We start from the raw sequence: 20,701 nt of genomic DNA on the forward strand, positions 1-20,701 counted from the left end.
GGCCAGCATATCCTCCAACAATCTGGCTGGAATTATTTAGACGCCGTAAGTGATCCAGGCACTCTAGATAAGTTGTTTGATTCCTTTCCAAATCAGGGCGATTTGTGGCGGAAAGAAGGAAGCCCGCTTGGAGGGTCCTTTCGACTTCCAGAAGAGCGTTCAATTGATCAAGTTTATCTTGATAGTCATTTTTATTAGCTTGCCCCGAGGCTCGGAGTTGGAGAATGCGTTGCTCAAGGAACTTGAAATAATCTGGACTGAAATCTAGAATTGATTGATCAGAAATATGATTCAAAACCTTGAAGAGACTTGCTTTTATTCCCTTCTCAAGAAAGGTGTGGAAGGATCCTGCGCCGAAATCGGATAACCGGTTGACGCTGTTCCAATAATAGAGTTTCACTTCTTCGGTGTCCGTAGCGAGTTCCTTGAAGTCGCTAGCAATCTTGTAGGGGTTTTCTTGAACATTCCTCGAACTTGATTGGGGTGGTTTGGATTTTTTTCCATATATTCCATTCTCAGTCGTCCCTGAGGTCGGGCTCAATCTCACCCAGTAGGACCAACTCGATGGGAGCATACGCGATGCGCCTTTCACTGGAATGACGTTGAATGCTTGGTTTGTTGAGCTAGGGAACAGAGTTTTGAGATCTCTGATAATTGCTTGTTCGTATTGAGATGAATACTGCGCTCTCATGACGCAGATAAACACGCTATGGGCCAACGTTCGGGGAACGGCGGTCAGTAGGAGACCCATCCACGCTTTTGTGTGTGTATCCAAGGAATCATCAATGATGAAAAGCATAGCCTTGATATCCATGAAAGTTTCAACGTGCTTCTGAAAGCAATGCCAAAGCCGTTCATATTCGGTGATATCGATATCTGCAGGATAAAAGATGTCTCCATCTAAAGCCACACAGGTATAACAATAATTCCAAATACAACCCATTAGGTGGTAATCATGTGAGGAGGATGAGCGAAGATCGAGTTCATCGCAAGAGTTTCACATCGGGATGTCGAGTCCTCGATCAAGCTATGAGAGCTGGAAGCACCAAACCTGAAAGTGGAGAGGATCTTGGGAGCCCAAGGTAATTGAGGAAGTCTGGAATTGCCGTCTTCGTCAGGGCGACTCTGAGTTTGCTCACGATGATGACAGGGTTGACCATGATGGCAGTCTCTCGACTCACAGAGTCGGTAGATATCTGAGCCCGAGTTGATTGAGAGCTTCAGTGCGGCCAGATCGCCTGCTATTTAAGTGGTTGACCAACGACACGATTCGCAAATTCAAATCCAGCGCACACGTTCTTTGGAAACCACGCCCCAGCCGCTGTCAGTGCGATCACCCTCGCTGTCAGGTCGCCACGAAGAAAGCCGGGTCTCGATCTTTGTTTCCGGATATGGGAACATACTGGAACGCCAACAGAGGTTGTTTTGGGCCCTCCTAACATTGAAATGAATGTCAGTACCTGTGCGACAAATATCATGAAACAAAGGCGAATTTTCCAGTCAGCCAGCGCCTTCATCCCGGGTTTGGGGCGTGTCTTTGGTGAGACAATGACTGGATATGGTAAGCTGGTCAGGTAGTAAGGTTGAGTCATATATCACATGACTGTGTGTGTGTGCGCCGTGTATCCACTTTTGGACATTTGAAACTCCCGGTTCCAAATCGGGAACGAGTTATCTGCTCAGCCGCGTTCTTCGAGCGAATCAGGTGGTCTCCCCGTCCCGTCGCCTTCAGGACAAATCGAGTCATGGGGTGTGGCCAGATTGGAAATGACGCGCAAATTTGACTGTCAGAAGGTCGGCCCCGATCCTGGCTGATACCGTGACCACGTCAAGGAAGGCTCGTGCATCTCTGGGCTCGGATTTTAACGGTTCGCAAACTCGAAAGGACCGAATCGGTTCTATAAACAGACGAGATCTTCTCCGCATGAAACACTCTCGTCCCATCTGCTCGTGACGCTCTACCAATATGCCTGGAAAGGGAAACTTCAGTAGCTCACCTGATTGGGCTTCACCTCCACCATACTCCCCTGTGGGAAGGGGGATCTCACAGACTTACACCGTCCTCATCCTTGGCGAAACCGGCGTCGGAAAGTCGACCCTCATCAATGCGCTTGCTAACTACCTCTCTTTCGACGATCTTGATCAAATCGATTCAAACGGTGTGCTGTCCTTGATTCCAACCAAGTTTTTCCTTTATGATTCGGAGTCACTTGAAGAAATTATCATCCGATCGGAGCGACTCACTCTCGATGACAATCATAATGGTCTGTATTACTCAAGAGGAGCTGGGCGGTAACTTGAGGTGGCTATTGAACAGAGAGTCAAGCTAGGTGTCGATGTGTTTGCTAACTTTGCATGTTCAGCTGCTCGTCGTAATGAGGAGAACACGACCGGAAACTCTTCCACACAGCATCCCAGAACATACGAGTTCTTCCCTCATCTTGGAAATGGTGACCAAGTCAGATGCCGAATCATCGACACTCCTGGAATGGGCGACACTCGTGGTATCGATCAAGACAAGAAGAATATGGATCTCATCATCAAGTACATCGCAGACTATCCCGAGATCAACGGCATCCTCATGCTGTTGAAGCCAAACAACAGTCGGCTCACTACCTGGTTCCGCTTCTGCATCAAAGAGCTTCTCAAGAGTTTGCACAAGGACTGTGTCAAGAACATCATTTTCATGTTCACCAATGCCAGAAGCACCCTCTATCGACCCGGCGACACCATGCCTGCTTTGAAGAAGCTACTTGGAGAGGTGAAGCGTGACTCGGGCGTCGATATCCCTGTCAACAAGAGTAATCTTTTCATGGTCGACAACGAGGCCTATCGATACCTCCTTGCGAGAGGCAAGGTTCACTTCACTGAGGATGAGGAGAGCGACTTTCACAACTCATGGAAGAAGTCATCCGAAACTTGTCGTCAGATGCTGGACACCATCGCTGGTATTGAAAGCTTCGAAACCGAAAAGACCGTTGTCCTGTACGAAGTTCGGAGCCAGGTTCTCGAGCTCTGCAAGCCACTTGCTGACGTCGCCGCATCGATCATGGCGAGCAAGAAGTCTTTGGATGATCAAATCAAGGCTCTGAGCTCAACTGAAGCATCTGTTGTCGATCTTCAGAAGGCCCTAAACGTCAAAGTTGACATCCCAATTCCAGAGGAGCTTCCCCACCCTGTCACCGTATGCTCACACCAAGATTGTGTAAAGCACTTGAAGAACGAAAGTGGTGTTGCGATTACCGACTATGTGACCAAATGTCACGAGCACTGTTACCTAAGCAACGTCCCTAGTGAAGTTATTGGCGATACTGCGCTTCTGAGTTGCTGGGCCATGGTAAAGGAAATCTGTAGAGTCTGCTCACACTCCTACAGATTCCATCTCCATATATGGTGGAAAATGACCTACGAAAAGCGCGATGCCCTTAACGACCAAGCCCGCAAGCAGATTGAAAGCGAGCATGACAATGGAAGACGAATCCAAATGACCATCGACAAGCTCGAGAAGAAAATCAGGGATCTTGAGAAGGAAGAGCGGACGATCATGGCCATCAGTGCCAAATTTGCGGTCTTTGTCAAGTCAAACGGGATTGTTCTATACAACGATGCCCTGCTGGATTACTTGGATCATCTCATCAAGGAGGCTCGCGACTCCTCCTCTCATGTTTCGAGCGTTGGATCTCAGCAAAAGTCAAAGATTGATGGCCTCAACAAGCTCAAGCAAATCTATGAGAGCGAGCGAAAGCTTCTTACCGAGGGAATTGCTAACTATCGCCAAGCACCTCCATCAGCTAGTGAGGTGAAGAGGCTTTTGAGGGATCTTACACAGCTGGAGTACTCAGGAAAGTTTTTCAAGAACTTCCGCTCCGCACCACTCGAACACAATCGATCCCGACAAAGCGGCCCGTCGTCATCGGCCTCTGGTAGAAACGCAGGCACTCCATCCGCCAACGGCTTGTTCTCGTCATTTTCATCTTGGTCGCCATTTACGAATTGATCACCTTGTTCGTCCGACTTAAGCCTCCCTTGACCAAGCGACTGAGAAACATGAGTCACGACCAAAGATGGCTCCCCAAACCAAATGTTTGGCCTTTCCAGATTAAATTCATATCTTCCCTTTGGAAAAAAGCTTATAAGCAAAAGTTGCTGTGAAGGTATATTTGACTTTATCACGGGTAACGACTGAAATAAATCTTGACTTTGAACCCACTCTCGCAATCGTCTGCCCCACATTTCCACAATGTCCCGAAAGCCTTCGTGTCTCAAGAAGATCATTGCACTTGATCTCATCATCCTTCGGAGCTGTGTGGTCACGGACAGCCTTGAATCCCCAGGCTTCTGAACAGTGAAATCTGGCAATACCTTCCAGCGATTCTCGGCCATCCGACTGGCGTCACCACCTACAAAATGTCAGATTCATCGAGTCGATGAAATAATGGGACATTTCTTCTCATTCGGACAAACACAGCAAAGTCAAATCATATCACAGGCGTGTTCAAGTGGGTCAAATCATTTCTCTGAGTGAGGTAGATGCATGGAGTGGGTGGACACAATAGTGGCAGCGAGCCGCTACAGTTGCAGGCACTACAGATCAGAGCCAGATATACCTGGTATGAGGGCGGAAGACGCAGGGCAAAGAGGAATCTCAAATGAACTGATCAGTATCGGTTTTCACCGCAGTTCGAGCATATATCTTGGCCTCTCCTCCGGATCGAGAAGACATTTTCCATCGACAATCCACCATCCCTCCCGTTGGAGTGACCAGTTCCAAAAATGGGACACGCTCATTCAGCTCGACCCCGATTCGACAGAAAGATTCCGATCCCGCCACGTGGATGCCAGCGGGTGGACAACGATGCTGATCTGACCGAGGCCGTGTTTTGGGGCAGTTTTCCCACGTGGGACTGCCACGGCTTTCTTTGGCTCCCAGGCAAATCCGATGACCTTCTCTTGTCCGCCTTGCGTCCTTGTGTTTCACTGTAGTCGCTTACTTTGTTTCATTTCCAACCACTCAGTGAAGCCCTCCCGTGTTTGGGTGTTACAACGATGGAGTTGCGGGAGTCATATGGCTACACACACCGCTCCGTTCGAATTGGCAAGGAGCTGGACACACGCAAATTTGCTCCTTTGTTTCTGAAACAGTGTTGCCATCTGCCAAATAGGGAAGTGTGTCTGAAACAGAGGTGGGACAATCTCTTTCCGACGCGCGTGGCCTCTGGCCATCCTTGTCACGAGTCGTTTTGTTCCTCCGATTCCTCATCAGCATACCTCGTTTAGGAGAAAGAGACATGCGCTGCAAGGAAATCTGCGACCCGAACAGGTCGTTTCACACCTTATAATCAGCAATTGATTTCCAGGCCGAATCATCCACTTCCAACATCCAAGTTTTTCTATCTCGTCCCCATCTCTTTCCCATCTACTCGCCCTCTGCTGCGGCCTTCTGTTCACTCAAATTCGAGTAGATTCTTGAGGTCTTCGCCAATTATGAACACGTTTCTGAGCCACCCAAGTCTGGACAAATCACTCCCCCGCGTCCCAGCCGATGCAGATGCTTATCATATTGAGCTCGTCAGTACCGAAAACTTACATTCGGTTGGCAGTGGAAGTTGGAATAAAGGAATTCCAGCTCCTGGAAATGCACCGCATTTGCCTTCGGACTCCCAGGAAATTTCCATTGACATCGACAGCGTGACCCATGACCAAGACTTTTATGAGGAAGTTGCCGATAAGATATTGCCAGCGGAGCCACCTCTACAGCATACAATCCTCGTCCTTGGGGAAACTGGCGTTGGCAAATCGACCCTGATCAACGCGCTTGCCAATTACCTCACTTTCGACAAGATCACCGAAATCGTACAAAGTGAGGTGTTAACCTTGATTCCGACGTGCTTCTTCCTCTATGACGTCGATACTGATCAAGAAATTGAGATTACCTCAAATAGGCTTGCTGTGACTGGTTTCGATCCAGGTGAGTTAAAGCTGCGAAGGAAAGTTGGCAAATTGAGCATTCCACGAGATTGAACACGTGAGAGTATGAGGTGACTTTGATCCGACGCTCGAATTTGGCGAACTTACAAAGAGTTCGATCATTGATTTCATTTAATCTGGCTCCAGTCGAAGATGATCGCCACATGAATGCGGCGAACAACGAGAAACATACTATCGGTACCTCTTCCACACAGCATCCCAGAACATATGGGTTCAGTTCATCCCTCTCGTCGGGCCGCCGAGTGATATGCCGAATCATCGACACTCCTGGAATGGGCGACACTCGTGGTATCGATCAAGACAAGAAGAATATGGATCTCATCATCAAGTACATCGCAGACTATCCCGAGATCAACGGCATCCTCATGCTGTTGAAGCCAAACAACAGTCGGCTCACTACCTGGTTCCGCTTCTGCATCAAAGAGCTTCTCAAGAGTTTGCACAAGGACTGTGTCAAGAACATCATTTTCATGTTCACCAATGCCAGAAGCACCCTCTATCGACCCGGCGACACCATGCCTGCTTTGAAGAAGCTACTTGGAGAGGTGAAGCGTGACTCGGGCGTCGATATCCCTGTCAACAAGAGTAATCTTTTCATGGTCGACAACGAGGCCTATCGATACCTCCTTGCGAGAGGCAAGGTTCACTTCACTGAGGATGAGGAGAGCGACTTTCACAACTCATGGAAGAAGTCATCCGAAACATGCCAAAGGCTTTTAGACACCATTGCCGATATCGAGAGCCACAATCCTGAGAAAACCATCGTCCTGTACAAGGCACGGGAAAAAGTCTTGGAACTTTGCAAACCCATCGTCGATGTTGGTTCGTCCATCACCAAAAATACCAGAGCCCTGTCGAGCCAAGTTGAGGCACTAGGTTCAAGCGAAAGCACAGCAGAAAATCTCCGCAGTACTCTCAAAGTCAACTATACTTACGCCGACAAGGAGTACCTTTCCCACAATGTTTTAGTTTGCTCGCATCAAGACTGCAGCAAGCACACCAAAGATGAGAATGGACGAAATGTGACCGACCATGTAACCAAGTGTTCCGAGCCTCATTACTTAGCAAACTCTCGCATCGGGATGGTTGGCGATCCGTTGCTTCAGAATTCATCAATGTTCTATGAGCGAAACTGCAGGTATTGCGGCCACAGCTTCACCTACCACCTTCAAATCAACTGGAGGATAGTGTATAGAACGAAGCAAATCATGAACAGACACGCAACAAGCCAAATCAACAACGAGACCGAAGTCGGTCGCAAGCTACAAATCTCCATACAGGCTCTCAAGTACAACATCTCCCGCCTCAATCGTGAAGAAGAGCGCTTGATAGGAAGTGCCTCCATATATGCCTCCTTTGTCAAAGAAAATGGCATCATACTCTTCAATGATGCGATTGTTGAATACCTCAACCATCTTATTGACGAGGCGAAGAGCTCAAGCGCAGAGGTCTCTCATGCATCATACGGAGGGACGAGTCCCCTTCAAAGACTGAGCGATCTCAAGCAGATATATGAAAGCGAGAAAAAGGTCATCCTTGGTGCACTTGCCAAGCACACCGGCCCCATTCCAACACAAGAGGAGATGAAGAAGGCCTTAGGCTTGATTCCACCCGAACCCCCGCGAATCGACATATCCCCACCAACTACTTTCACGTCAAGCAACAAATTTGAAGTCACTACTCCTTGTCTAAGGGTATTCTTTATCTTTTTTGCGGGTATGATTTTTTTGATCGTCTTCTCCGCGAGTCGCTAGACAAATCCCCGATTCAGCTGGCATCAACTTCTTCCATTCAGTTTGCCATTTCTTGGTTGTCCAGTTCAAGTTTCTTCCCTGGTCGATATTGCAACCAACCTGGCTCAACTTCAAGCATTTGATACATCGTCACCATATGGTTCTTGAGATCGAAGGGTACATTTCGGATAATCCTTCCTTCATATCCCAGTTTCCAATCGCTCATGCATTATTTCCACAATTCATCAAAGCATGGCCAAACTTGAATCAGCAATATGATACTCTACCAAGTCATCCCCCTCGATGCCGAGCAAGGTTGCAAGCGCCCTCATATTGTTTACGATCAAATTTCACTGAAAGACATTCTCATTCTCTTGCCGCTACGGTTTGGGCTTGGCAAACTGGTGGCAGTGTTGAGTAAACGCTTCCAAAAACAAAATCAATAAAATAGAGTCGGGAACCTGGCCGAGCGGGTCGTTGCTTTCCTGTTGGGTGAGAGGTATTGACAAATGATGGATTGGCACGGGCAGCTGGTGGATGTATGGTATTAGATTGCTCTCTCCACCTCACCTTGAATAATCGATATGTAGGCCAGCGAATTGTGCACCTAAGGAGGATACTGGACCGTCAAGTTTGTTGTGCGGTCAGAGGATGGCACCCAATAAGGCGTGGGCCACGTGCACCTTGGTTTCAGTGCGGTCGCCCATGGCGCCAAATTTGGAACTGCGTGCCGCAGTCGGTGATACACATCACAAGGTCAATGAGTCAGTTTTTCCTGTTGTCAGACCCTTTCGAGTTGCACGGGTGACCAAGCCCGATTGGTTCGGATGCACGTGGGGACTGCCAGGCCAACGTGTCTTGCCCACCCTTCCCCCCCCCAGGTCCGAGGCTGCGGTCGAGCTCTGGCCCTTCCAACGATCCGAACTAGTCAAACTCGATCCACCCCATATACCGCCAGCGGATCCATCCAATTAATCAATCCATTGCTCAAGTCAGAGTGCACCAGAGTTTCATAAACATCTCGGAAGCCCCAGTGGCACCATCGATATATATTCCTCTCGTTCTTCTTGTGTACCGAACTGGATCTCTTCATTATTCCTCCATTGACTATCTCCGTGATGAAAAAAGCGGATGGGCATAAGCCTTCATCTGTTGATATTATTGAAAATTACGTAGCTGCTGGTCGGGGAGACGTCCCAAACCATGATGGCAACGTGAAGCAGCTCACCATCCTGCTTCTGGGCGAAACGGGAGTTGGCAAATCAGCTCTGATCAACTCCTTGGCTAACTATTTGACATACGAAGATCTTGAAGCAGCCGAACGAAGCGGCGCCCTGACACTCATTCCTACCAAGTTTACCCAATTCGACAACGAGATGGGAGAGGAGGTCAAGATTCAATCGAAGCAGCTTGCACTTTACAACGGAGGCACTGGTATGTATTGAACAGCTAAAGACGGTCGCGCCGGTGGAATCCCGCCACCGAGGCGGCTAACTTTTTATGTTACTTGAATCCCAAGGCAAGGTTCATGATAATGAGAAAATAGTGCCTGGCCAATCTTCGACCCAGAGTTCGCGGACTTATGTTTTCCAGGCGAAATTACTTGGCGAACAGCCTATCCAGGTCAAGATTATCGACACTCCGGGCTTTGCGGATATCCGTGGAATGCAAAAGGACAAATCAAACATGGATTTCATTACCTCATATCTGTCAAACTACCCTGTGATAGACGGCGTTGTGTTCCTGATGAAATCAAACACCAATCGTCTCAATGTCTGGTTTCGTCCTTGCATCAAAGTTCTCTTTTCGAAGTTCCCAACATTGAGCACCAAGTGTATCATGTTCATGTTCACACATGCTCGAAGTACACTTTTTCGACCTGGCGAATCCTTACAGACATTAAAATTGCTAATTGACCGGATTCGGGAAGATAATATTGCAGATATGGCAATTACGAATGAGAACTTGTTCATGGTGGACAATGAGGCACATCGCTATCTCCTCGCCCGAGAGCAGGTTCGGTTTTTTGAAGATGAAGAGAATCACTTTGCAAATTCATGGGACCGTTCTGCTGAAAATTGCCAGAGACTTATCCGCAAGCTTGCCGGTGTGCCTTGGGACAGCCGACACCAGTCTCCACCGAGGTACAAGATTCGACGTGTCCTCGAAGAACTCCACAGGGCTATGGTTGATGTTGCAATATCAACAGTGACCGATGCTCGCTTAATTCAGCACCATATGTCAGCTTTGGCGTCCAAACAAGTGGATGTTGGTGAGCTGAAAAATTCTCTCCATATAACAAGCTTGAAGACAGTTCGAAGAAAGCTCCCATACCCGATCTTGGTCTGCACCCATGAAAATTGCATCGAAAGCATACAATGTGAAGACGGACGATCAATTACTGATTACGTGACTCGATGTCAAGTTCCGTGCTACATCAAAGAACAGCCGAGTCATCTGTCGACAACTCCTTCCCTTCGAAACTGTCCCTCGATGCGGCTGGGAACCTGCCGAAAGTGCTCTCATGACCACACTCATCATTTGCCTATTGATTGGGAAATTGGATACCAACACTGCGAGATGGTAGACAATCGGGTTCAGCAGCAGATAGTAGCGGCTGAAGAAACAAATGCCACCATTCAAATGCAGATCCAATCACAACGCGACACACTCGAACAACTTGAATTCGAGCAGCTTGATATCGTGAAGATATTTGCATCCTTCGCCGCCTTTTTGCAAGTCTGCAGTCCTCAGCCTTCAACAGATGTATTCCGAAACCTCCTCGATAGTCGCCTCAAAACGGAGAGAGAATCCACGGCGATAGAATATCGTCAGCTGAAAACTGATGAGTCCAGAGTCGCGATACTTGACAAATGGATAGAAAATTATGATGATCAGAAGAATATCATTCTTGAAGGTATGTCCAGCCAGCCTGCTTGGAAAACGAAGTCGGAGAATGTCGTGATCCAGATGGGCAAGCTTTACAAACTCAAACACAGCGGATCTCAGTTCAAGGCGCTTGCGTATAATCCAATGTTCGATGTTGTGTGAACTGGGAATACGACGTAAATGAATCCGGTTGGGGTTTGGATTTTCAGGAAAGTAGGTCTAGAACGACCCTGTATCTGGCCTTTTTTTTTTTGTCAATAACGAAGAGTTTGAGTGTTCTCGCCACCAGCATCACTGATGCTCAAATAACAAAGGTTACAGAGAGTACATCCAGGCCTCGTATAGACATATCAACAGAGGGCAAGGCTATCCACATAGCAAGGGCAGTGCATTATGACGCTGATTTGGGCATGTGGCTTCCGTGCGTACCTCTCGATTGACTTTACTGCGGTGGTGAACTCCTGCACCGTCGTAGAATGCGGTATGTAGAAGTTACCAATGTAGACGTTCGCCTTGTACCTCGTCCAGGTGTAGAGCCCGTTTTCATCCGTCTCGACAGCGTCGAGGTGATCCTCGTCGATCGTTGCACTGTTGAACACGAGTGCGATGCCGCCTCCGTGTCGGTCGGTTCGTCTCGACTCGTGGCATGTGATTCGCTCCAGTGGGTTTTGGCTGACAGGTTGCAGCTTGGTTTCCTGGATAGCGATGTAGTCGATGTTTAGGTCTTGCATGACTTCTTCGATGAGGTACTGTTTCTTGATTAGGCCATCGATGTTGAAGGATGCTACTGTGAGCGTGGCCAGTTCGCTCACTCCTTCTGCTGCGTCGGAACCATTCATTGGGAACCGACGATGGCTCCTCTGAGGACGGGGTCCCCTGCCACTCCTTCATGGTTTGGTTGGGAGTCCGGCACAAACTTCTCCAGTTCACTGGGGTTTGCCTGACGGCTGGCCCCCGGTGCTCGCTCCACTGCGGCGTCCAGGTCAATGGGCTGTTCCTGGATGGGGGGTGTGGGTTGGGGCTCCTGGGGTTCAACGTTAACCAGTTCCCAGGAGATCGGCTTTCCCCTGAGGACTTCTCCAACGAGCCTGTCGAACTCCAGCCGGTGTACCCTCGGTACCCTCATCTGGACCATTCGGGCGGCCGCCGAGTCTCTGGCTCGTGCCGCTTGGATAGCCGATCGCTTGAGGAATCTTTGGAGGTGGGCCTTCTTCTCCTCCGCGGTCTTCCTGCTGGGGCCAGGCTGTGCCGGCTCGTACTGGTGAAGCTGGACGCACTTGAGCGGACGTCCAGCCATCTTCTTGGCGATCTCCGCCTCGTCCTTCTTGTCCCAGAGAAGGATCTCCATGATGCGGTTTTCGCCGAAGTGAATATCGGCCATTTTGCGATCGTCGATGCCGCCCTTCCTGAGTGCCTTGCGTATGGTTGTCAGGGAGTTGGGCTCGATTCCCTTGAAGTACACAAACTTGGCGTTTGTCAGCTTCTTCTTGAGGTGGGGGTTGGTGAGGTCTTCGTTCTCGACCAGGCCGCTCACCATCTTGACCTTCTTGGGGTCCGGCTTGGCCGCGATCGAGGCAAGCCACAGTCTGGGTTGTTCTTGCTCAGGTTGGCGATCGATGAAGGCGCACTTCGCTCTGGCTTCCTTCTGGGTCTCTTTCTGGGCCTGTTTCTGGCTCCGTGCGGCCATTGCGTAGGACATCTTGCCCTCTGGTGCACCTCTGGCTGTCTGGGCTGGGGTTGCTTTGTTGCTGGAGGCTGCCGCCTTTTCGGTCCTCTCGCGAGCCATCAGGGTTTTGACTCCGTCGGTGAGGCTCTTCGTCTCTCGGGCGACGAGGTTGAGGACCGAGGTCGCCTTCTCATTCATACCCTCCCTCGCTTTGTCGTCCGTGATGAGGTCGATGATCTTCTCGCGGAGGACGTTCAGCTGGCCGAGGATCTGTCTGAGGGAGAGGGGGCTCTCCTCGGGCAGGGTGGGTGTCTTGCCGACAGCCGTTCGTTCCGACGGTGTGTTGGGCTGTTGCTGGGGCTGTCCCTGGGGCTGTTCCTGCGGTTTGGCGGCGGATTCTATCTCCTGGGTGGGCTGCTTCTGTTCCTCGGTGGGTTTGGCCTGTACTGAGTTGATCAGCCCAGCCGCTCGTGCAAAATCTCGTCGCTCCTTGGCGGTGTGGGCCTTCACGAAGTCTTCTGCCAACTTTTCGTTTCTGGTCATTTTGGCCCAGAAGCTCATAGCTGCTATTGCTTCGCCGCAATGCGGCTGTGCACATACGAGGTGGAAGCCTTGGCGGTCCAGCTTCCACTCTTCCTTGGGCGGGGTCTTGCATTTGGGGCAGGATACCGTCTTCTGGCAGGTTTCAAAGACAGCCTTCCAGATGGCCGGGGTGACGTCCTTGGTCTGGACATACTGGGCGGCCTGTTTACGCTTCTGAAGGTCGTCGCCTGCGGTTCTCCATCGGTCTTCAAAGGAGGGATGGGTTGAGGCTTTTCCCCTCTTGCCGGAAGCCCGGGCCGTTCTTGCTTGGCGGCCTGGGTTGCCGCTGGTCGCTGCGGGTGCTTCTGCGTCTTGGGTGTCCTGCGCAGGAGGGAGGCTGTGGAGACCCAGTCCAGCTGCTTGCTCGGTGGTCGTTTCTTCGCTGGGGCCTTGGAGAGGGAGGTGAGGGGGCTGCTCCTCACCTCTGGGTCTGTTGGGGGTTGGGGTGGGAGATCTTGGGTCCTCGGCCTCCTCGTCCGAGCCGTCTGCGTCAGACGTGGGGTCTTGACCAGCCTGGATGTGTTGCCACCACTGCCTGAGGCGATCGATGAGGACGGCTCTGGTTCCTGTTTGCTCGAGGCCTCGCTCAAGGCATGCGCTTCCTGGAGTGGTTCTAGCTTCAGACCCTTGAGGCCTTTGGGGAGGGTGGTTGGACGCTCCGTGGGCGGTGCGTCGTTCCTGGAGGAGGATGCCACTGGTGGATCTACAGCTGGCATGGCTCCGTCGGGTTGAGGGGACAGTTGGTCTATGACCAGTCCCTTCTAGCGGGGAGGGGTCGTTGGAAGGTGTGTGGTTTACTGTCCGCTTCTGGCTCTCTCGAGATTCCCGAAAAACGAGATCAGGCGAAAGCTCTTCATGGCTGATGGGTATGGTGTTGAATGGATGGGCTGTTGGATGGATGGGCTGTTGGATGGATGAATGGATGAGGGGATGGAGCGCAAGGGCGATTGTCGATGGCTTGGCGGATCTGCTCATCCATTTCATTCATCCAATCCACTCGCACATCGATCCACTCGCCCGTCGATCCACTCGCATCGATCCATCCAGCACCACTCTCCCCTCGTCTGCTGCCCATCCGCTCCGTCCCTGCTCGCAGCCGCTGCGACCGCTCGGCCACAATGCGCATCATCGTTGTGCCCATCACCAAGACCGCCCGGGTCTACTCGGCCCACTTCCACCCCGCCTCCAATCTCAAGGAGGCCACCCGGCTGCCCGTCTCTCGGCTGCCGCCTCGGGTCGTCGACCTCTCCCACCGGGCCGTCGACTTCACCATCCGGCAGTGGGACGAGCTGGGCTCGGCTCGGGAGGGAACCTGGGCCCGGCGCTTCTACGACTTTGGCAACTCGGTCCTGGACCGGATCCATGCCGAGGAGTGGTTCCTGAAGGAGCTGCCGATTCTGCCGACCCCTCCGACTCCTTCGTCACCGTCGTCGTTGCCGTCGTCGTCGCCATCATCGGCTGCAGCAGCGGCCCCGCAGGACACTCGCCCTGCATCCCATTCTCATGCAGACCCAGCCCAGCAGCGCCTCTGGGAAGCATTCCATGTAGGTCCATCTGCATATTCGTCTCGCCAAGGCAAACATGCGATATTGACGAATGAAAGACATCTGCTCGGAGGGACGGAATACAGTCGGGGCGAATGGAGACTGCAGACCCATGTTTCTGGACGAATGCCTCTCCATGGCTCCTCACACTGTCTGTGACCTTCCTGGATGACAATGTCGGTGGCCATCCAGGAGCCTTTGACGGTCTTCCATCCAGCCCGACTGTCGACGAGCCAGATCCAACACGAGCTCGAGACCCTGGCAAACCGACGCACACCTTACCACCAGCGGCTCTTTATCCTCTCGACGCTGCTCGTTCCGGTCTCATGCCTCGCCACGATCTTGCCTGGCCCGAACGTCTTTCTGGCCTACAATCTCTTCCGGGTCTACTCACACTGGCGGGCCTACCAGGGCGCCCGGACCCTCCAACACTGGACTCGGAACGGGCTGATCCGCCCCAAAGTCGACCCACGCCTGGACGAGGCCATGGCCAGCTGGAACTGGGATCGGGTCGAGGTCGTCGAGCCGCAGGTGATCGATCGGATCGTTCGTGCGGAGCTCGGCGGCCTGACCCTGGACCGAGAGCTCGAGCGAGGCCGGCACCAGGTCCTGCGAGCAATCGAAGCAGGGCCTCGAGGGCCGCAGTCCGAGCCGGGCGGTTCAGGCAAATCGCCGCAACAGCATGACCACGGCGGTACCAAGCCGGAATAAAGCGATGATGAACTGCGATGCGTTGCGGTGCGGCATCGCTTTCTCTGCCAGAACAAGATCCGAGAAAGCCATCACCCACCGTATTGTCAAGCGATATAGATGCGTGTATTCTTTCCAAGCTCGAAGGGCTGCTGGATCTGAACATGGTCTTGGTCTTGGTCTTGGTCTTGGTATTGCCGATCACTCAGTCGAGCGATAGCTGGGCGGGCGAGCCGACGCAGGACGACCCTGGCTGGATTCACTTCGGCCACCGCTGTGGGCTGTGTCTGCATTGGAAGGAGCACCGAGAAGGCTCGGGTCGCTGTGGGAGTTGCTGGCTGGGTGTGTTGGCGACTGATAGTCTGGGATATCGGCACCGGCACCGGCAGCAGCAACAGCAACAGCAACAGCAACACCGCCCTCGGCTTCGTCCAAGTGAGCTTTGTACTCTGGCAGGGTCGAGACCCGGGACACCATGCTCTCGCTGTCGATATCGTACATGGACAGGCTCTCTTGCTGGGCCTGGAGCTGCTTGATTCGTTTCCAGTGAAAGTAGCTGGTCAGGCCCATGATGATGGCCCACAGCAGCAGACAGACCAGGGCAGCAATCATTATGGCCTTCTGGGGATCGATGACCGGGCTTGCAGCAGGAGCCTGGGGCTGCAGGCCCAGTCCAGCCACTGGTGTGCAGAAGCCGTTGCCGCTCGGGGCAGTCATGCACTGATACCCGGGCAAGCAATCTGCGGGCCAGCGATTCGGCCGCAAGGACAAAGCAGTCGTCAGCAGAGCACAGACAAGGGTATTCCTGTTCGACGACATTGTTCTCTGTCTGTGGGAACAGATGTGCCGGGGTCGCTGTGAGACGAGGGCCACCCACCGCTATTCTTGGTGCATCTGCTCATTTGTCAAGGCAATAAACTGCGTTCAGGAGGGCGGTTGAGATGGAATGGGATGGATATCACTTTGTTGCAATATCGATTCGGCGTTGTGGTGTGGGTTCGGGTCCGAGAACTGGATCGTTGGCTCGTCGACTTGCTGGCTTCGTATTCGTATGCACTGGCCGTGCTCGGATCGGTTGCTGTCGTCCTTGTCCTGACGATTCAAAAGTCTACCCAGTGCTCTCGACGCCCGATGTGGATCGGTCGAGCATCCAGGCCTCCAGCGATGCCGTCGTTCCCGTGAACATTCCACTGCAGCACCCGGGCTATCCACAGATCGTCCTCGCAAGCAAATAGTCCACCAATCGCCCTCCCCCGTCAACAAACCCTCTGCGCGGCCCAGCATGTCATCGTGGCGGTGTTAGTGTTGGTGTCGGTGTTAGTGTCGGTGTTGGTATTGGTGAGAAAGCGACGGCAATCGAGCAGGGGCGCAGACCCGCTCCTGCTCTTTGATGCTGGTTCACCAACCGGCTGCCTCGCTGCAGGCTTCTGCTTCATCAGCTTGCCCTGCACCACTCCGAATCCTCCACTCTGGTCGCAGCTGCACATCCATGAGCTCATCCTCGACTCGCCCCGGCCGAGGCTCTCTCATCCAGCCCACGCTCCAGTCGTTTGCCCCTTCCTGGGGCTCCCGATCGTCCCAGACCGCCAGCACCCGACCCTCCACGAACCAGGCGCCGACGGCCCCAACCTTCCGCCCAGACTCGGACGACAGCGGCATCGCCCGGTCGATGAGAGAAGACTGGGAGACGAGAGACGTTAAGGAGTCGGCCGTGCGCATCCTCGAGTCCGAGAGCCTGTTGTTTCTCCGGACAATCGATCATTTGAATGTAGGTTTACGATGGGCGGTTGACACCCAAACCCACTTCCAGGACTTGCTATCGCCAGCGTCGTCGAGCCAGTGCCATCGAGCCGGACGATTCTTAGCTCCCACCCGGGGAATACCGCTCCTGCTGATATAATTGCCGGCCGCAATAGCTCGCTGGATCGGTATCCTTTGCTCGCGCGGCCTGTCCCTGGCTGCGACTAATGCATTTCGCTTGGCTCTCTCCATGCTTCTCCTGTGCGGGGCGATCTGATCTGCTTTCCCAACCAGACATCGGTGGTCGCCACCCGTCTTGCTCTCACCAAAAGGCTGTGCGGTCTCCCTCAAGCCCGGACCGACTGATTGTTTCCAGTTGCAATGTATTCGCCTGTTCCTCCGCGCATCGCTGGTCGGCTTGCTCGGCAGACTCTAATACACACTCGCAGGTGCCCCAATCTTTTCCAGATCCGACTCGACGATCGCAATGTCCTTGACAACCTGAGCATACTGCAGAACAATGTTCTGGTACTCTGGGCCTGTATCAAAGTCCCTAAGTTGCTGCAGCACTTCCCGGAGCCGCTCTTGGATGATGCTCTTGACCCGCTGCAGGTTCGATCTGCAGGCGGCATTTGCATATCAGCACATGGTCTGGATACCCGAGGCGCTCGGCCGTCAGCTCCTGCGCTGTCGGCTGCTTGGATGCTATCCGGAAGCTACCTACCGAATGCTCTTGAGCGAGTCGCTGTGCTTGCCCTTGGCGAAATTGAGCAGCATCTCCGTCTTGAGACACCTGTATGCAGGGAGAGATGCATCCCGATATGAGCCGAGAGTCGGGCAACGCAGACTGCCTTGGGAGGTTCCATCAGCACCAACCTCAGCTTCAGGAAGATGGTATCATTGAGCCGGCCAAAGTATCCATTGAAGATGCTGCTCTTCTCGCTGCCGAGCGTCTGGATGTGTCGCTCGATCAAGGTGCCCATCGCCTGAAGAGTCCCGAGGCATTCCTAGAGCGGTGTTGGTGTTGGTGAAGCGGTAAAAGGGTTGAGGATCGGCGAGTGGAAATGAATGCTCTGTCCGGCTCGTCCTGGGTGACGGCGGCTGTTCCAACCTGCTGATATTGCAGCGCCTGCTGGACGATCGCTGCTCGGAGCTCATCTGCCTTTCGCTCCATGCCTTGGACCGCTTGGATCTTATCGACGATCGTGGCCACAGACTCCTCCAGCTGATCCTCGAGCGATGCTGAGGCGACGGCCGAGCCCCCGACTTCGGGTTGTCCATGCAGTGCCCGAAGCACCAGAGCAGCCTTTTCCGATAGGCGGGCTTCGATCTCTTGCGAAAGCAGCACCAGCAGCTCAGGAGGGACCTATGGCAGAGCCGGGAACAGAATCATGGGCCGCGCCGAGACTCTGTCAGCTCTCGCAACTTTGTTCAGGCAACGCTGGGTGGACCCGCAGCAATCCAGCGGATGCGGATGCATACCTCGGCGTCGATCGGATCGGACACGAACGAAGTCCAGGAGGCCAGGTCGATGCCATATTGACATCGAGCGGGATCCGAGCTTTGCCCCAGCTTCAGCTGGGTCTTGTGCTCGAGCGACAGGAACTTTTGGAGCGCCGGTTCCCATTTCTATCCATGATGGAGGGGGTGGAGGATATGTCGGGGGTGACGACGCTATCAGCCGTCGGTGTGAATGCGAGCCCAGAGACCTTGCTCGTCAGGGCGACCCACGGCGAATCAGGTCGATTCGATAGCATCGCATCGCCCGCTGGTGGTGGGGGGAGGAGGAGACTCACGCTTGTCTCGGACAGGAGCAGAATGTCTACAATCTCGCCGTAGAGCAGCGAGAGCACGAGATACTGTAGGCGGGCAGGCGAGGATGTCGATTCGGGTGACTGGGAGAGCATGTTGGCGATGGGCGGATGGGCTGACGGCGACGAAGCAGCTTCTCGCTGGGACCGCGCGCTTTGTTGGATCAGAGCAAGTTGGAGTGAACAGCAAATAATGCGACCCGCCGCAATGTCGCCGAGGTTGACTCGGGCGAGCTGGATGAGCCGCTCAAGCCCTCCCGATGCTACCGAAATCGTCGTGGGTCGCCTCTCTCCCATCTGCGAGTCTGTGACCAATCGCTCCCATGCCGGGCAGACGATCAGCTTATCACCTGGATGATACCCCCAACTCCCTCGTCGCATTGCTTGCGCTTGCCTTTCGTCATTGCCATCCCACGACGAGCGTCGCCGCTCTCGCGCATCACGCTGGCCGCCCGCAGCCAGCATGACCGATGCCCCTGGTCTTTCTCGATGCACACAAATGCTTCGCTGCCCGTCTGTTCCAGGCCATCTGCGTCGCCGCTCCCGCAAATCTCGGTATATCAGCTTGTCCCCTGTGATCAGCCCGCTTGCTCTGCCACTGTCGCGCATGTGATCTGTCCTCTGGTCATTCCCCTGCTCGCCTGCGATTGGCCACAAACGGCCATCGACGACGCGTCTGTGCCAACGATCTGTGTCGGCCGGCACTCCTCATGTTCGGTTTCCGTCCGTCACCACACGGCACCGCCGCCGGACGCCGGCTATATATTCCCCCCCCCGCTCGTCCCTGGTCGTATCCATCTCCATCTTCATCTCCATCCGGGGCATCCGGCGCATCCGGCGCATCCGGTCCGCCTCCGCCCTGCCAACTCGTCCACGCCATGTCACACTCATCGCAACTCACAGTGCCCGCTACGAGAAAAAGCAAGTGCAATCTGAAACTCAAAGAGGTAAGTGTGCTGATTGGCGGTCCCATGAGACATGTCCCTGCAGTGAAGGGACCATGTGCGGGCTGGACCGGGGCTGCATCTGAGGTGCTTTGTACCCGCTCTGCCACAGCACTGTCTGCATCGAGACAGCTCCTGACTCTGGCCACTCTCTGCTCCCGTCCTGCAGTATCATCGACTTCTCTTCAAGAAGCCGTACAACTCCTTCATGATTTGCCTGCTGAGCGAGTACGATGACTGCCTGAAGAACTGTCCTACTCTTCCCCAGGAGGCATATGGCTTCTCCTGGACCATATGCCACAAGGGCAGGGCCAAGTCTGCCAACTGGACCATCTGGGTCTCGCGCCCGATCCTGGACAAGTTTCTCTATTTCAAGAAGATCTCGCTCGCCACCAGCCATGCCGAGTTTGTCGATATGCTCCTGTATGTGCATATAAAGCGCCCAGTCGAAATCACATCCACGCTTCCCTATCCTTGCCCCAACGGCCAGAACTCTGAACAGAACAGTGTGATACCCTTGGAGGAGAACGAACGTACCCCTGATCTGGGCGACATCAGGGAAATGGAACAATACCTCAACCCTGAAGGAGTTCTTGCTGATACTCATACTATGAGCGATCTAGCCGAAGCCCATGTGCCGCCGTACCCCTGTCACTTTGGACTGCCTGCACCCGTCACCCCAACCGATTCCTCCACAAGCTTTGTCACAACGAATGCAAATGGTTTCAACCTCACCAAGGAGCAGTATGAATACCCTCTGCAATATTTCAATGATCAACTATTGGAACCATTCAATCTTGACTGCACCGTGTCATCGAAACAAACCATCCAGACCCTCCCGACCCCGAGCGACTTGCCCGTTGACGCTGTTCAGTACATCGAGCCTATGTGCACCTACGACCACCTGGCCACGCTCGAAAGTATGTTCTTTTCTCTGAACCAGTACGGCCTCCAGAGCGAGTCCGATTCCGCCGACCTGCAGCCCCAAGTCCAGGAATGCGCGGCCACGCTGTGGTCTATCGACTCGTGAACAATGATGCCTTCCAGTGTCGCCTCTCCCCATTTGTTTGCTTCCAATTGCATTTCCTCATTCTGCATCGAATACCTTGGCCCC

At 53.2% G+C, this 20,701-nt stretch overlaps 8 protein-coding genes across 8 annotated transcripts; 5 read left to right on the plus strand and 3 right to left on the minus strand.

Annotated features, from left to right (window-relative positions):
• Window positions 1-1,966: 1,966 nt before the first annotated feature.
• Window positions 1,967-4,266, plus strand: BJ171DRAFT_618833 (uncharacterized protein; the record flags this gene model as incomplete). Its single annotated transcript, XM_053115393.1, has 2 exons — window positions 1,967-2,264; window positions 2,364-4,266. 2 exons carry the CDS (start codon window positions 1,967-1,969, stop codon window positions 3,995-3,997), a joined length of 1,932 nt encoding a protein of 643 aa, XP_052966788.1. The 3' UTR covers window positions 3,998-4,266.
• Window positions 4,267-5,484: 1,218 nt separating this feature from the next.
• Window positions 5,485-7,869, plus strand: BJ171DRAFT_618835 (uncharacterized protein; the record flags this gene model as incomplete). The annotated part of the gene is made up of 3 exons (XM_053115394.1): window positions 5,485-5,568; window positions 5,665-5,968; window positions 6,115-7,869. The coding sequence occupies 3 exons, from the start codon at window positions 5,485-5,487 to the stop codon at window positions 7,740-7,742; spliced, it is 2,016 nt and encodes a 671-aa protein (XP_052966789.1). The 3' UTR covers window positions 7,743-7,869.
• Window positions 7,870-9,328: 1,459 nt separating this feature from the next.
• On the plus strand, window positions 9,329-10,929 carry BJ171DRAFT_100149 (uncharacterized protein). Its single transcript, XM_053105379.1, has one exon. The coding sequence runs from the start codon at window positions 9,387-9,389 to the stop codon at window positions 10,770-10,772; it is 1,386 nt and encodes a 461-aa protein (XP_052966790.1). The 5' UTR covers window positions 9,329-9,386; the 3' UTR covers window positions 10,773-10,929.
• Window positions 10,930-11,202: 273 nt separating this feature from the next.
• Window positions 11,203-14,186, minus strand: BJ171DRAFT_100176 (uncharacterized protein). The gene has a single exon (XM_053105380.1). The coding sequence runs from the start codon at window positions 13,840-13,842 to the stop codon at window positions 11,446-11,448; it is 2,397 nt and encodes a 798-aa protein (XP_052966791.1). The 5' UTR covers window positions 13,843-14,186; the 3' UTR covers window positions 11,203-11,445.
• BJ171DRAFT_618842 (mitochondrial K+-H+ exchange-related-domain-containing protein) lies at window positions 13,977-15,459 on the plus strand (the record flags this gene model as incomplete). Its single annotated transcript, XM_053115395.1, has 2 exons — window positions 13,977-14,402; window positions 14,595-15,459. The coding sequence occupies 2 exons, from the start codon at window positions 13,977-13,979 to the stop codon at window positions 15,111-15,113; spliced, it is 945 nt and encodes a 314-aa protein (XP_052966792.1). The 3' UTR covers window positions 15,114-15,459.
• BJ171DRAFT_505187 (uncharacterized protein) lies at window positions 15,204-15,891 on the minus strand (the record flags this gene model as incomplete). The annotated part of the gene is made up of 1 exon (XM_053111012.1): window positions 15,204-15,891. A coding segment is annotated over exon 1 (512 nt), but the record flags the coding sequence as incomplete, so codon positions are not given.
• Window positions 15,892-17,196: 1,305 nt separating this feature from the next.
• On the minus strand, window positions 17,197-19,205 carry BJ171DRAFT_505190 (uncharacterized protein). The gene is made up of 6 exons (XM_053111013.1): window positions 18,629-19,205; window positions 18,315-18,461; window positions 17,944-18,198; window positions 17,709-17,839; window positions 17,557-17,625; window positions 17,197-17,451 (listed from the first exon to the last, which is right to left on the minus strand). The coding sequence occupies exons 1-6, from the start codon at window positions 19,106-19,108 to the stop codon at window positions 17,265-17,267; spliced, it is 1,269 nt and encodes a 422-aa protein (XP_052966794.1). The 5' UTR covers window positions 19,109-19,205; the 3' UTR covers window positions 17,197-17,264.
• Window positions 19,206-19,425: 220 nt separating this feature from the next.
• Window positions 19,426-20,683, plus strand: BJ171DRAFT_100227 (uncharacterized protein; the record flags this gene model as incomplete). The annotated part of the gene is made up of 2 exons (XM_053105381.1): window positions 19,426-19,590; window positions 19,757-20,683. Coding segments are annotated over 2 exons (1,026 nt in total), but the record flags the coding sequence as incomplete, so codon positions are not given.
• Window positions 20,684-20,701: the final 18 nt, after the last annotated feature.

Source organism: Polychytrium aggregatum (genome assembly GCF_025602895.1).
Source record: "Polychytrium aggregatum strain JEL109 chromosome Unknown BJ171scaffold_18, whole genome shotgun sequence".
Classification (NCBI taxonomy): domain Eukaryota; kingdom Fungi; phylum Chytridiomycota; class Chytridiomycetes; order Polychytriales; genus Polychytrium; species Polychytrium aggregatum.

Coding starts and splice junctions, on each gene's coding strand:
- BJ171DRAFT_100149 (XM_053105379.1), top strand. CDS start 9,387: ATGCAAAAGGACAAATCAAACATGGATTTCATTACCTCATATCTGTCA.
- BJ171DRAFT_100176 (XM_053105380.1), bottom strand. CDS start 13,842: ATGAAATGGATGAGCAGATCCGCCAAGCCATCGACAATCGCCCTTGCG.
- BJ171DRAFT_505190 (XM_053111013.1), bottom strand. CDS start 19,108: ATGCTGGCTGCGGGCGGCCAGCGTGATGCGCGAGAGCGGCGACGCTCG. Junction 18,462..18,628: donor TGCTCCTGTCCGAGACAAGC/GTGAGTCTCCTC, acceptor CATCATGGATAG/AAATGGGAACCGGCGCTCCA. Junction 17,840..17,943: donor AGGCGCTGCAATATCAGCAG/GTTGGAACAGCC, acceptor ACACCGCTCTAG/GAATGCCTCGGGACTCTTCA.